Source organism: Hyla sarda, chromosome 6, assembly GCF_029499605.1.
Source record: "Hyla sarda isolate aHylSar1 chromosome 6, aHylSar1.hap1, whole genome shotgun sequence".
Classification (NCBI taxonomy): domain Eukaryota; kingdom Metazoa; phylum Chordata; class Amphibia; order Anura; family Hylidae; genus Hyla; species Hyla sarda.
In genome coordinates, this window is record NC_079194.1 from 278982413 (window position 1) to 278998019 (window position 15607).

At 44.6% G+C, this 15607-nt stretch overlaps 1 protein-coding gene across 3 annotated transcripts in view; it reads right to left on the bottom strand.

The window, feature by feature from the left end:
* MEN1 (menin 1) overlaps positions 1-15607 on the bottom strand; it is a 34771-nt gene that overhangs the window by 5123 nt on the left and 14041 nt on the right. For all 3 annotated transcript variants that reach the window (XM_056527447.1, XM_056527448.1, XM_056527449.1), the window contains 4 exons: positions 10305-10433; positions 7302-7342; positions 2319-2406; positions 587-723 (listed from right to left, as the gene is read on the bottom strand). In XM_056527447.1, coding sequence (XP_056383422.1) covers positions 587-723; positions 2319-2406; positions 7302-7342; positions 10305-10433 — 395 coding nt within the window. The remainder of the gene's footprint in view (positions 1-586; positions 724-2318; positions 2407-7301; positions 7343-10304; positions 10434-15607) is intronic.

A 15607-nucleotide genomic window follows, 5' to 3' on the forward strand; every position in this document is an offset into this window, starting at 1 on the left:
CCCTTACTTTGGTATGTTTTTTCCCGTTTTCTTCCTTTCCTGGCTCTTTTGGTCTTTCTTCCTTTCCTTCTCTTTTTTTCACACCTCTTCTCACTCTTCATTTCCTTTCCCTTCTCGCCTTCACCCTCAGTTTGGTATTGATTATTGAGATTCGCATCTTTACTATGGATGCCCATAGTCAGGATTGCATACTTTTTATATGTGTTGCCTTTTTTTTTTTCATTCATGCTTCTCAATTTGAACACAAGTGGACATACCCCAGGCTCTCCCTTTATCCTGAGTCTACTTGTCGCATACTATCCACGAGACCCTTGTCTCCCACATGCCCTCTGGGCTCTGCATACCACCCATTACCGAGTTGCTCTTACCTACATAGTCACGTTATATGCCTGACAATATACGTACTATTTTGCAATGCTTATGCAGAAAGTTTGTATATGACGTTACTCTACCATTTCTAGATGACCCATGTGTGTCTGCTCTAAGTTACAAATTAATAAAAACTTACTTTGGAAAAAAATAAATAATCAGTGGCACAAAGCAAAAAAAATAATAAAATCTGACAATAACCAATATAAATTCTTACTCTTGTATAACAGCAGCCGTCTCTGCCCAAGCTTTTAGTGCATCTGGCACATTCTTGTTCCGGCAGTGATAAGCAGCTAAGTAAATGTGAGGATACAAATGCTGATTTTCATAATGAACACGAGAAGACTGTATAGCCTGGGACAAAAGAGGAAAAGCATTGAAAAACTGGATTTAATCATTTTGTAAACACCACATAAAACATGTAGCTACACAAAACCCATGTGGTTTTATATTTTTACCAGCATATTATCTGAATCTAATCCTTTTCATGAACACGGGCGTTAGGGGCTTTAATTATATGGCCGGGTTCACACCCAGAATCTCCGGTCGAACAACGTTCTAGCCGGAGATTCTGAGAGCGGCTAGAGCCGACATTGTTGCCGCCATTTTTTTGGTGGCAGAATGCCTGTGCTGAAATTCTGCAGTGTGCACTATGAAGCGGAATCCCATTGCCAACAATGTGATTCTGCTGCATCGGAATCTTTGACTGAAATTCTGTAGTATGAACTTGGCCAAACTCATCAACCATCCACAGGATAGGTGATAAGAATCTTAAACGATAAGGGCCCCAACAGTCAGACTACAATCGATGACGAGAACAGAGATTCCAATACCAACATGACACCCTTTCGGCATCTGTCGGATTAGTTGAAGACCTATGGAACATAAGCTTTCCCTTATGAATTATTTTTTTCAGCTGAGCCATGAATCAATTCAAAATATGCCAGGGCCTTTACTCATTAACTGTTGCAGAAGGAAGTAAGAAGAAAGAACAAAGGAGGGCTATAGGATTGAAAAAACGTATCCCCTATCCTAAGGCTAGGGGATAAGTTTCAAATTGCAGGGGGGGGGGGGGGGGGGGGGATCCGACTGCTGGGACCCCCGCGATCTCCTGTACGGGACCCGGCAGTCCACGCAAAGGGGGCGCGTCGACCACTGCATGAAGCGGCGTCTGACACGCCCCCCTCAATACCACTGTATGGGAGAGCCGAAGTGCTGCCTTCTCCAATCTCCGGCTCTGCCATAGCACTGTATTAAGGGGGCGTGTCAGCGGCTGCTTCATGCGGTGGGTGACACGCTATCAGGGGAGGGAGGGGCATGGGCGGGTCCCATCGGTCGGACAACAGCGATTGGAAAATGTATCCCCTATCCTAGAGATAGGGGATAAGTTTCAGATCCTGGACTACTCCTTTAATCATTTTTGATCATAGAGGCCTGGGACAGGACATTCACCTGTTTCTAATTAAAAAAAAAAAAAAAAGTTAGAAGGCCGAGTGCTGTACCTTTTTTGCGCCAATATTTTTCTTAAGGTTCAATACTAAACTTATATAAACATGCAACTCTGCAAACCACTTTTGGAGAAGTTATTATAATTATTATTCTGATGATTTTTGTCACAATTAGAGATGAGCGAACTTACAGTAAATTTGATTTGTCACAAACTTCTCGGCTCGGCAGTTGATGACTTATCCTGCGTACATTAGTTCAGCCTTCAGGTGCTCCGGTGGGCTGGAAAAGGTGGATACATTCCCAGGAAAGAGTCTCCTAGGACTGTATCCACCTTTTCCAGCCCACCGGAACACCTGAAAGCTGATTAATTTATGCAGGAAAAGTCATCAACTGCCGAGCAGAGAAGTTCGTGACGAATCAAATTTACTGAAAGTTCACTCATCTCTAGTCACAATGTAATAGCACCAAGAGAACAACAACAAAAGCCAGTGGTCATTCACCTTGTTATAGAGTTCAAGAGGCTTTGGACGTCCAGAAGTTAACGATAGGTCTTCAAGGTCTGCCAAATTACCCAGTGCCATTGGGTACCTAAGGGGACAAACACAGTTTTTTGTTTTTAGATTTGTATGTTGAATTGACTGGTGAGATATCCTTTTTAGGGTCACACACAGCATATTCGCAGAATATTTGACGCTGCGGATGCGTTTCTGGCAGTCACAGAGCCACATAAATGCAAGCTCCCTGCAGCTCTGTGTGTTCACTTGTAGCAGCAGATTTCCTGCCAGCACTCACAAGCTGACAAACAGAGCTACCTGGCCGCAGTAGTCAGTCTGGCAGTGCCTCTGCAGTGCCCTTAAAACTCACATAAGCCACCAGGCCCCCTCCCATAGAAATGAATGGAGGGGGCGTGGCGTGATGTCACGAACACGGAAGCTTCAGGCACCCGTGTTCTGGATGCCACTGCTGCCGAGCCAGAGATTCCTTGGATAGGGGATAAGATGTTTTTCACCAAAGTACCCCTTTAAAAAGGAGTACTCCGCTGGAAATTTGGAAATGGCTTCTATTTGAAAATCTTAATCCTTCCAGTACTTAGCTGCTGTATGTCCAGAGGAAGCTCATTTTTTAATTTCCTTTCTCTCTGACCACAGTGCTCTCTGCTGACACCTCTGTCCATACTCTGTTCAGAGTAGGAGCAAATCCCCATAGCAAACCTCTCCTGCTCTGGACAGTTCCTGACATGGACAGAGGTGGCAGCCAAGAGCACTGCGATCAGACTGGAAAGAACTAAACAACTTCCTCTGGAGCATAAAAGCAGAAAACTGGAAGGATTAACATTTTTAAATAGAAGTCATTTACAAATCTGTTTAACTTTCTGGCATCAGTTGAATAAAATAAATAAATAAATGTTTTCTAGCGGAGTACCCCTTTAAGATTCATCACAGTAAGCACTGTCAACTGTTTGCATAGGAAGACGTGCAGGTGGTAGCGATCATTTAAATGTCCACATAAATTAAATGTTTTTGTTTTCTCATTAGTCAGCTTATCTATGGGTCTTTTACAAGGCACAGTTATTGGGAACGAGTGTTCCTAGGAAAGCTCATTTTCCTGATAATCGGCCTGTGTAAAATGTAAAATATTGCTATGTTGCAGATATAGAAATTAGAACACTCATATCTATATAGAAAAAGGAATATCCGCAGCACACAATTCCAAGAAAAATAGAAGGTTTATTCCATTTAAAAAAAAAAAAAAAGTTCATTCCATTAGCTTATAGACACATTTTTTTTATGGAATAAATCTTCAATTTTTCTTGGAATTGTGTGCTGCGGATATTCCTTTTTCCGTATGCTACATGGTCAGGGACCAAGGTCTGGACACTGGGTGCATCACTTTATTTATATAAGCTTATAAGCTTCAAGGATGTGCTGCTTCTCTACTGAAATATATATATTTTATCTATCTACATATCTCTCTATAATAAAATAAAAAAAAATTATATATATACCGTTTATATATATATATATATATATACACACACCGTTTATATATATATATATATATACCGTATATATATATATATATATACCGTATATATATATATATATATATATATATATATATATATATATATATATATATCTATATCTATCTATCTATCTATATCTATATATCTCTCTCTCTATCAAAACCTTATCTTGTATTTGGCCGTTCTAATTCTGGCCACTAGATGTCCCCATAGAGGCCAATTTCATATTAATTTCCCAGCTTCATCACCCAGGTCCATGTAGCCACGCTGAGAGACAAAGACCCATTAAGGCAGATCCAGCGTTCCTTCTCTCTGTGTACCATGCGCAGTGTAATCAGAGAGGAGGGGGATTACAGACCAGCCTGCACTGATTCGTCCGCTGTCTTGTGTGGGCTCCCAGCGCCGCACATAGCAGACAGGGCAGAAGAGTCTGCAAGAGATCCCCTGCTAAGGAAGATTGAAGGGGACATAAGCAGGCTAAAGGAGCATTTATCTGGCCAGAACTATGCTCATATACACATGGTGCTATTGTCTCCTGTGGCCTCAACTTGGTTTTTTAGAAGGTCCAAACATCAACCACTACAATGGGCAAACAATGCAGCCTCCCGAAAAAGTGAATTTGAGCTGGCAGAGAGGAAAGTGTTGTGCCAGTTCAATACTTCTGCCACTAGTTCTTGTGATTGGCAGACGTTGCAGGAATTGGACCTTTCACCAAAAGGACAATGACATATTGTAGTGATTTGATAGAATTGTTTGTGCAGAAAACCCAATATAAAAGCAGATTTGTAACCTTAAAGGGGTACTCCGGTGGAAATTTTTTGTTTTTTTCCCCCAAATCAACTGGTGCCAGAAAGTTAAACAGATTTGTAAATTAAAAGAAAAAGGAATAAGTGCAGCTCACAATTAATACACTAATCCGAGGTTAAATTGGGTAGGCACCTATACCCTAGGTGCAAAAGAGAGGATTCCATAGCAAAAAATATTTACCCAAAACCTCAAGGAAAGTGTATATTGAATAATAAATTAAATAGACCGTGCTTCAATCAACAGTATTATTTAATATAATATCACATCAATTATAAAAAAAAGATTAAGATGATCCCTTCACAGGGCCCTATGGGGGGGATCGAACAAATACAATAAAATACACTAAAATAATTCCTGATGCTTCTAGTGTGCGTTCATATAACAGATAAATATCTTAACAATAGATGATACCTTGTGAAAAAATAAGTATGGTAAATCACAAAATAGAATAAATGGTAATGAATACTAATGGCCGTTATAATGAAACGGTGTTGCAGTGTTATCCTTTTGGTATAAAGATATCAGAATTGCGGTAATTCCGCCAAAAGCAGAGATGTTTAAAAGTTCAGATGTTAAAAGTTCCAGCAGTGTTGAGTATAGTAAAAAAGTCTGTGGACTAAATGCCAGTGTTGGTCTGCGCTGGCGGGCGCTGACTAGCGATATTGCCGGTGGTAGTGGCAGCTGGTCCGGACAGCACCGGACCCGTTGTATTAAGCTGCCCGTCTGTATGCACAGGATTGTAAAAGCGCTTTAAAGGTGAAAATAATGTGCTCACCGGTATCTGATGTTTAGGCAGTCCACGTTGAGATCCGATCAGGGGCAAGGGCTGTTTGCCGGTTCTCTGATGTACTCCAGTGGTCAGCCTCGTGGAGTTGGCGTGTGACATCACTGGGAGCTCTGCTGGGACAACGGCCTCACCGGAGGCCTCAATGGCCTGTCCCAGCAGAGCTCCCAGTGACGTCACACGCCAACTCCACGAGGCTGACCACTGGAGTACATCAGAGAACCGGCAAACAGCCCTTGCCCCTGATCGGATCTCAACGTGGACTGCCTAAACATCAGATACCGGTGAGCACATTATTTTCACCTTTAAAGCGCTTTTACAATCCTGTGCATACAGACGGGCAGCTTAATACAACGGGTCCGGTGCTGTCCGGACCAGCTGCCACTACCATCGGCAATATCGCTAGTCAGGGCCCGCCAGCGCAGACCAACACTGGCATTTAGTCCACAGACTTTTTTACTATACTCAACACTGCTGGAACTTTTAACATCTGAACTTTTAAACATCTCTGCTTTTGGCGGAATTACCGCAATTCTGATATCTTTATACCAAAAGGATAACACTGCAACACCGTTTCATTATAACGGCCATTAGTATTCATTACCATTTATTCTATTTTGTGATTTACCATACTTATTTTTTCACAAGGTATCATCTATTGTTAAGATATTTTTTATCTGTTATATGAACGCACACTAGAAGCATCAGGAATTATTTTAGTGTATTTTATTGTATTTTTTCGATCCCCCCATAGGGCCCTGTGAGGGGATCATCTTAATCTCTTTTTTATAATTGATGTGATATTATATTAAATAATACTGTTAATTGAAGCACGGTCTATTTAATTTATTATTCAATATACACTTTCCTTGAGGTTTTGGGTAAATATTTTTTTGCTATAGATTTGTAAATTACTTCTATTAAAAAAATCTTAATCCTTCCTGTACTTATTAGCTGCTGAATATTGCAGTGGAAATTCTTTTCCGTTTGAAACACAGAGCTGTCTGCAGACATGGGCACAGTGCTCTCTGCTGACACCTCTGTCCATTTTAGGAACTGTCCAGAGTAGGAGAAAATCCCCATAGAAAACATATGCTGCTCTGGACAGTTCCTAAAATGGACAGCAGATGTCAGCAGAAAGCACCGTGTTCCAAAAAGAAAAGAATTTCCTCTGTAGTATTCAGCAGCTAATAAGTACTTGAAGGATTAAGATTTTTTAATAGAAGTAATTTACAAAATCTGTTTAACTTTCTGGCACCAGTTGATTTAAAAAATTAAAATAAACTTTTCCACTGGAGTACCCCTTTAAAAAGGAGGACCCGTCTGGCCACTGTGCCTCAAACAACATACCCCAGGACCTGAAAGATGAAGGGAACAGCATTCTGACACTGTTCTGTCTTCAAAGTGACCTATTAAGCCAATCTAGGAGAGTGCTGCAAGAGTGACTGGAAGCTGCCCACATCCTATACCAGTGTTTTCCAACCAGGGTGCCTCCAGCTGTTGCAAAACTACAACTCCTAGCATGCCCGGACAGCCAACGGCTGTCCGGGCATGCTGGGAGTTGTAGTTTTGCAACATCTGGAGGCACCCTGGTTGGAAAACACTGTCCTATCCTTTGCGATTGGACTGGAGCACATTCGCAGAGCAGCATTCAGAGTTGCTTTTTCAGTTGGTTGCAGCATCGCCTAGAAGACAGGAGAACAGAATCAGAACGCTGTTCTCCCCACCTTTCAGGTCCTAGAGCTATTTGTGGGGGGCACAGGGACCAGACAGGCTCTTTTTTACCACGGTGCTTTGTGTATGTAGAGAAGCTTAACAGGATTACATAATTGTTTGCTTGAAAAGATCTTGTGCACTGAAACTTACTTGTCTAGGTGTCCGCCATCATACAGCAACCAAAGTAAGCTCTGTAATAATAAATAATAATAATAATAATAATAATAATAATCATATATATTACAAACAGAAAAATTAAATACAACCTAGACTCACTGAGCGCTTATTCCAAAAAGGTGCATACTAGAGATGAGCGAACTTACAGTAAATTCGATTCGTCATGAACTTCTCGGCTCAGCAGTTGATAACTTATCCTGCATAAATTAGTTCAGCTTTCAGGTGCTCCGGTGGGCTGGAAAAGGTGGATACAGTCCTAGGAAAGAGTCTTCTAGGACTGTATACACCTTTTCCAGCCCACCGGAGCACCTGAAAGCTGAACTAATTTATGCAGGAAAAGTCATCAACTGCCGAGCCGAGAAGTTTGTGACGAATTGAATTTACTGTAAGTTCGCTCATCTCTAGTGCCTACGGTATTTTCTTATGACTAGATAGCAGTGCAGAAGGTAAAGGATCATATGTTCTTCAACCTTAAAAAGGAGTACTTCGGTGGAAAATTTATTTATTTTAAATCAACTGGTGCCAGAAAGTTAAACAGATTTGTAAATTACTTCTATTAAAAAATCTTAATCCTTCCAGTACTTGTCAGCTGCTGTATACTACAGAGGAAATTATTTTTTTTAATTTCTTTTGTCTGTCCACACTGCTCTCTGCTGACACATCTGTCCATGTCAAGAACTGTCCAGAGTAGAAACAAATCCCCTTAACAAACCTCTCCTGCTCTGGGCAGTTCCAGACATGGACAGAGGTGTCAGCAGAGAGCACTGTGGTCAGACAGAAGGGAAATTCAAACAGAAAAGAACTTCCTGTGGAGCAAACAGCAGCTAAAACGTACTGGAAAGATTAAAGGGGTATTCCAGGCCCAAATTTTTTTTATATATCAACTGGCTCCGGAAAGTTAAACAGATTTGTAAATTACTTCTATTAGTAAATCTTAATCCTTCCAATAGTTATTAGCTTCTGAAGTTGCGTTGTTGTTTTCTGTCTAACTGCTTTCTGATGACTCACGTCCCGGGAGCTGTGCAGTTCCTATGGGGATATTCTCCCATCATGCACAGCTCCCGGGACGTGACATCATCATTGAGCAGTTAGACAGAAAACTTCAGAAGCTAATAACTATTGGAAGGATTAAGATTTTTTAATAGAAGTAATTTACAAATCTACGAAGAAAGCAGGTAGATGCCAGCGATTTATGAAACTTCACCTTTATTGGAACCACGTAAAATCATCGACATGGAGAGACTTCAATAAGACAAACCTATAAAATTCCAGGAATCAGGCCGGGTGAGCCGACTACTCCTCTACTTCGCTTAATTTACAAATCTGTTTAACTTTCCGGAGCCAGTTGATTTAAAATAAATTGTTTTCCACTGGAGTACCCCTTTAATCCTGGCACTGACATATGGAACCGCTAAGTCACAATTTCCTGAATTGTTTCCAAGAGCAACAGCTCACAAAACCAGAAGGACAGTATAGAATAAGTAGGCAGAATTGTACTGAAACAAGCAGAAGATCTGCAGCCAGGGTTCAGGGAAACAAGAAGATGAGCACAGGTCCGGGCAAGAAGACTGCAGAAGGAGATCGAGACAGACTTGGACAGTGTTGAGGAAAGGACAAAAAGCAAAAACGCTTCTCAGAACCAATTGTTCAAGCATTAAAGGGGTACTCCGGTGAAAAACTTTTTTTTTTTTTTTTTTAAATCAACTGGTGCCAGAAAGTTAAACAGATTTGTAAATTACTTCTCTTAAAAAATGTTAATCCTTCCTGTACTTATTAGCTGCTGAATACTACAGTGAAAATTATTTTCTTTTTGAAACACAGAGCGGTCTGCTGATATCATGACCTCAGTGCTCTCTGCTGACATCTCTGTCCATTTTAGCAACTGTCCAGAGTAAAAGGAAATCCCCATAGCAAACGTATGCTGTTCTGGACAGTTCCTAAAATGGACAGAGATGTCAGCAGAGAGCACAGTGCTCGTGATGTCAGCAGAGAGCTCTGTGTTTCAAAAAGAAAAGAATTTCCGCTGTAATATTCAGCAGCTAATAAGTACAGGAAGGATTCAGATTTTTTAATAGAAGCAATTGACAAATCTGTTTAACTTTCTGGCACCAATTGATTTAAAAAATAAATAAAAAAAATATAAAAAGTTTTTCACCGGAGTAACACACACACTGATCCCTCAACATACGATGGTAATTAATTCCAAATAAACCATCATTAGTTGAAACCATCGTATGTTGAGGGATCGGTGCAATGATAAGTATAGGAAGTTATACTCCTCTGTCCCTGCCGCTCCGGACCGTCATCGCTGCCCTGGATGTCACCCTCTATTGCTGTCGCTGCGTCCCCGCTGCTCCGGACCGTGTCTGCTGCCCGGGATCGTCATTCTTCATCGCCGTCATCACGTTGCTGCGCACGCCACTACTATTGGATGACGGGACGGCGTGCGCGGTGACGTGATGACGACGAAGGAGAGCGATGGCCATGCAGGTGATCCTGAAGAGGACGGTCCGGAGTGCCAGGGACAGGTGAGTGATCATCACCGGACCACATGGGGCACCTTAAAACGGCTATCCGGTGGCAGCTGAAGCAGTCTGTGCTGCCGGATAGCCGTTTATGCGACAAAAGAATCGTATGTTGATGCTGCCTTCAACATGTGATGGCCTCAGAGTCCATCGTATGTTGAAATTATCGTATGTCGGGGTCACTAATTATATATATATTATATATATATATATATATATATATATATATGTGTGTGTAAAAAAAAATAATACACACACAATATATACACACACATATATACACACATTATATATATATATATATATATATATATATATATATATATATATATATATATATATATATATATATATACACACACACACATACATACATACACACACATTTTGTATGTATATATTTATTACATAATATATTTATTACATACACACACATTTTAAGATAATTTACCTGCTGTACTTGCAGCAATTCCAGGCTGTCCGTGTGGGTATCTATTGAAGGATTAATGGCACAGACCATAAAAGCAACTTCCATGTGACGGTCACAACGTAGGTATCTTCCATTTAGATACAACCAGCTCTAGAAAGACAACAAGAAGATATAAATACACTTATGCCAAGGTTTACTAAAGACTAGCATTTTACACACCAGTCTTTAGTTATCTGGGGGCCAATACTTTGCTCCTGATTTATACAAGGGGTTGGCCACTTATATAGCCTACCTGTCATTTCAGAATAATTAAGCTTGTGTGTATATGAAGAGAAGCACTATTTCTGCCATTATTTAACTTTTATATTTTTTTTGTTTTTGTGTTTATAAAAAAATAAATACAAATTAAAAAAAAAGCAGATTAAGGGCCCATCTGCTGAAGTGTGATGACTACAGAAGTTCTGTAGTGGAACTTCCCAGGCAGATCCGGATCCCGCTGAATGAACAAGTCAATACTGTAGGTGGAAATAAACCCAGAATTGCACTGCAGTCAATAGGATGGCACTGTTGCCCATGTGCCCATTAAGCACAGATTCTGCCATTCCTCTCTGAATATTTAAAGGCAGAATTTCTGTAGTTTGCATAGGCCCATATGCTGCAGTTTTGCAACAGCTGGATGCACCCTGGTTGGGAAACACTGGTCTATGGTGTCTGCCTTACAGCAGTTTGTAGTGAGCAGTGATAAAGTGAGCAATCTACACTTTACACTACACAATCTACAGAACTGGTCATTTACGGTCTCTCCGTAGTCTGTTCATATGTTTACAGGTACCCCCTTCCCCCACACAGACTTGTTTTGCTTGTTATTGGATCTTTGACTTATCTGTAGGATAAACACTGAGCAGACACAGGACAAAACTGAGCTGATTTTCAGAGGTGAAGACACTCTAGCGGGGAAGGTTGTTAAAAGGGGTATTCCAGGAAAATTATTATATATTTTTTTTTTTTTTTTTTTTTAAACTGGCTCCAGAAAGTTAAACAGATTTGTAAATTACTTCTATTAAAATATCTTAATCCTTCCATTAGTTATCAGCTGCTGAGGTCAAGTTGTTCTTTTCTGTCTGACCACAGTGCTCTCTGCTGACACCTCTGCTTGTCTCAGGAACTGTTCCGAGCAGGAGAGTTTTGCTATGGGGATTTGTTCCTACTCTGGACAGTTCCTGACACGGACAGAGGTGTCAGCAGAGAGCACTTCCTGTGGAACACAGCAGCTGTTGGGTGTGTCTGACTTCCAGAGTTTTCCAGAGAGAGAGAGGATTGAAGCAGTGTTTCCTACAGCCTTTTCCCCAGGAGGGTGGCAGCTTCCTTGGGAGAGCCTCCTGCTATGGAGCCCCAGACTTCCACCCCTCGAACTAGGCCGGCGGGGGGTGGGAGTGAGAGAGCTACGGCTGATTCCCAGGACAGGGTGAGAAGATCCAGCAGGCTCCGCAGTAATGTGGAGCCCACTCACCCGTCGGTCGCTGGAAACCGCAAGGCGTCCGGTAAGAAGCTCATGGTTATGTCTTCGGGGACTGTGTCTGATACTATGGAACCCCAGCAATCGGGGGTGAAGGGTCCCAGGGAGTTGCTAGCTACTTTCGGTTCCCGCATGCAGGCAAATCTAGTAGAATATGAGCAGCTGGGAAAAAAGCTGAAAATCATAAGGGAAGACCTGAAGTTTGCTCGCTACCAAACAGATAACTCTGCCAAGGCTATGAGGGCTAAGTTTGCTGCCAGGGTGTGTGAGCTGAAGGCAGAGGAGCAGGAGGTGGTGAGAGCCCGAATGCTGATTGTAGAGGGAGCAGGCATGTTTAAAGAAAAATTAAAGAATGAAGACCGCTATAAAACCATGTGGACCCCTGTGAAGGAGGAAGAGGATAGTCAGGGGGAGGAAGAGTGCTAGTGTGTCACAAAGGAGAAGATGGAGGAAGGTGGTGAGGGAGATGGCGGCAGTGAGGGTGATGAGAGTGAGGGGGATGTGTGTGATACCCCGTGTACCCCTAAGACCTCTGTCACCCCGAGTGCGGATTACATCAACCCTGCCCAAGTCGCCTTACCAGCCACCTCTGAGGAAAGTGACAGTAGTGATGGCAGTGACAGTGGACTGGTCTGTGGGGGGCTCCTGCAGGCCATAGTGATGCAGGAGTCACCCACTCGTCTGGAAAATTTCAGTTTTGGCCAGGACCTGGGCCCTGAGGAGAGGAAGAAAAAGGCTGAGGAGCAAATAAAGTTTGTTTTCTCTCCTATCCAGCAGTCTGGGCCACCTGAAAAGTTGGTTCAGGCTGCTGGGCCCCCCACCCTGCCAGATCCCGCTTCTGCTGTGGAACGGGACCAGCACAGGGGGTACAGTGCTGCATCCAACATGGCCGCAGTGCTACAGTCACGCGTCCTGCTGGTAGGGAAGAGCAGGATGGGCTAATGGTGGGCAATAGTTATGCGGCAGTTTGCAAGGGGAGCGGTTCCCCGAGTATTGTGGGCAATGTTACTAGCCCTGCGGGGCACTTCCCTAAAAGGGGGGGGAGGGGAAGTGTCCAGGCGCCTGAGGTGTGTGGTGAGATCTTTTGCTCGGGGGGCGGTCCCCTGGGCGCTGCTAGTAGTGTCGGTGCTGCGGGGCACTCCTCTGAGAGGGGGGGGGGGGAGCGTCCAGGTGTCAGAACCTGCTGCTGAGCCCGTGCGGTTGGGCACAGTGTGTGGCGCAGGCACTGCAGGGATCTCCCATGTGAGAGAGGGGAGTCCCTGCACATCAGTGGCAGGAGGAGTGGTGGAGGTGCGCTCGGAGGGGCAGCCTCAGCTTCGGGAGGTGATGTCGGCGGTAACATCTTGAACGGAGGAGGAGTCAGCGTCGCCGACAATGGCAGCCGCCGGTGACCTGAGAATGTACAAAAAGGCCAAGCTAAAGCATGTCCAGGCCAGCCCAGAGGTAGTGGGTGAAGCAGCTGCTGATCCCAAAAATACTGTCAATAAAAGCAGTGTTAATACAAGGTGTGTGAAAGATGGGAGTGGTAGTGCTGTGGATGAGAGGGGTGTATGTGGCAGTGGTGCAAATGGGAGGAGTGGTAGTGGTGTGAATGAGAGTGGTGATAGTGGAGTGAATGAGAGGAGTGGTAGTGGTGCAGATGGTAGGAGTGGTAGTGGAGTGATCGGGAGGAGTGGCAGTGAAGTGAATAAAAGTGGTGATAGTGGAGTGAATAGGAGGGGTGGTAGTGGTGTGAATGAGAGTAGTAGTAGTGGTGTGGATGGTAGGAATAAGAGTGGCTTTTGTGGCAGTACAGGTGGCCTAGGCGGGGATGTAGGGACTGTGTCTGGTCCGGCTGCCCCCCCGGTCGTCAGGAGTTATGCAAGTGTGGCGGCTGGGGGTTCAGTAGGATCTTTACCTCCTGCATCTGGTGAAGGTCAGTTGCAACGGCGCCTCCTGGAGGCACTAAAGAGAGGAGAAAGGACGCTCCAGGTAGAGGGAAAGGAGATGGACCTGTCTTTTTGGGTGGAGAGACATGGTCTGGGAGCGTTCCGAGAGAGGAATGGGGAGACCGTATGGTCCCTCCAGACACCCGGGCAGGAGGTAGGTCGCAGGAATGTGGCCCGTTTGGTCTGGAAAGGCGAAGATGCGTGCCCCCAAAGGGGCAAGGTGGTGGAGCTTCTTTTCCAGATGGGTTTCAGGGCTGGGGACATCTTTGCCCTGATTCACCCCTTCGGCTCCTCCGAGTTTGACGTCAGCTTTGTTAGGCCGGAAGGACTAGATCTCTTTTGGTCTAATTAGGAGCTGATGAAAAACGAGCCCGGATGGCGAGATTTCACTGTAAAAGCGGTATCTCGCCAGAGTATGGTAAAGAAAGTGACCGTTTTGACCCGTATCGAGTCACTTTCTTGTTATGACATTATGACCTGGCTGGGCAGGTACGGGGAGGTGACGGACGTCCCCCGGAAGAACTTTGACGAGCACAATATATGGTCTGGGGCCTGGACGTTTTCCGTTCGTCTCAGGCGTTCAGGGAACACGGTCACCCACATCCCTTCGGCCGCCTTTCTGTGACGCGACAGGATTCAGATCTTCTACCAGGGGCAGCCGAGGCTGTGTCACAGGTGTGGTGACCCAAACCACTTTAGTGCCAACTGCACTCAGCAGATATGCGCCCTCTGCTGTGGGGTGGGTCATCTGGCGGCCACCTGTGGGCAGATTCGGTGTAACTTGTGTGGCGACTTAGGTCACCCGTTCAGCCGGTGTCCACGCTCGTTCTCCGACACTGTGACCGCCCCGGCTGGGGAGAGCCTAAAGGTTGCCCCAGCGGGGGAGGGGACTAGTGGAGGAGAGGGGGCACCAAAGCCAGTGAAGGAAAAACATAAGACCCCCTCTATGCGGAGGCGAGAGGAGAAGCGCAGGTTGGAGAGGGCCCTTGAGAATGCCCAGGTGCCAGGGGTGGCTCGGGGTCCCACTCCAGACACTGGCTCAGAAGGAGGTCAGAATAACTCAGGCTTTGGGTGGGGCCGAACTGGATGAGGAGATAGGGAGACTGCGTAGGGAAGAAGGTCAAGATGCTCCTTCCTCCAGTCATGCCTCTGAATCCGAAACTGTGGCTGAGGAGGAGAAGGATGGGCAGACAGTAAATGGTGGCCAGAAAAAGAAGAAGAGGAGGAAGAAGGGTAAGAGTAAGGCAGCGCCGTCCTCCTCTTCAGTTGTAACCTCAGACCATAGAAGGAACAACTCAGTCTCTGACCCTCTGATCGTCCTTTCGAATCGATATGAGGCCCTCGGGGATACCATCTCCCCTCCTCTTCTCGAGGGTCAGGAGGCAGTACGGCCTCCAGGAGGTGCCGAGCCTCCTTCCTATGGGGCAGTTTCCTCAGGGGCTGAGGTAACACCAGATGCCGGAGGTAAAGATCCTGGGATGGATATATCCTTGAGTTTAAAAAGAGACAAAGGGTCTTCCTCCGATTCAGATGGGGGTGGAGGGAAGGAGAGGAAAAAGGTTTAAAGGGGTGAGGCCATCTAACTCAATCACCCAGGATGGCGGCACTCACCCCACTGACGTTGGCATCCATTAACTGTGCCAGCATAAAATCAGATACGGCTAGATTCGCAGCCTTTGATTTTCTCGGCCGTGTTGAAGCCGACATTTTCTTTTTACAAGAGACCAGGTTGTCAGATCTAGCCTCCCTGGTAAAAGCCAGAAGAGAGTGGAGGCGCGGTCCCTCCCACTGGTCTCTTGCGGCTGAGCCGTATAGCGGGGTGGCGGTCCTTTTTACCGCTCCTGTTGAATGCAGACAGGTTATTGAGTTAGAAATGGGGA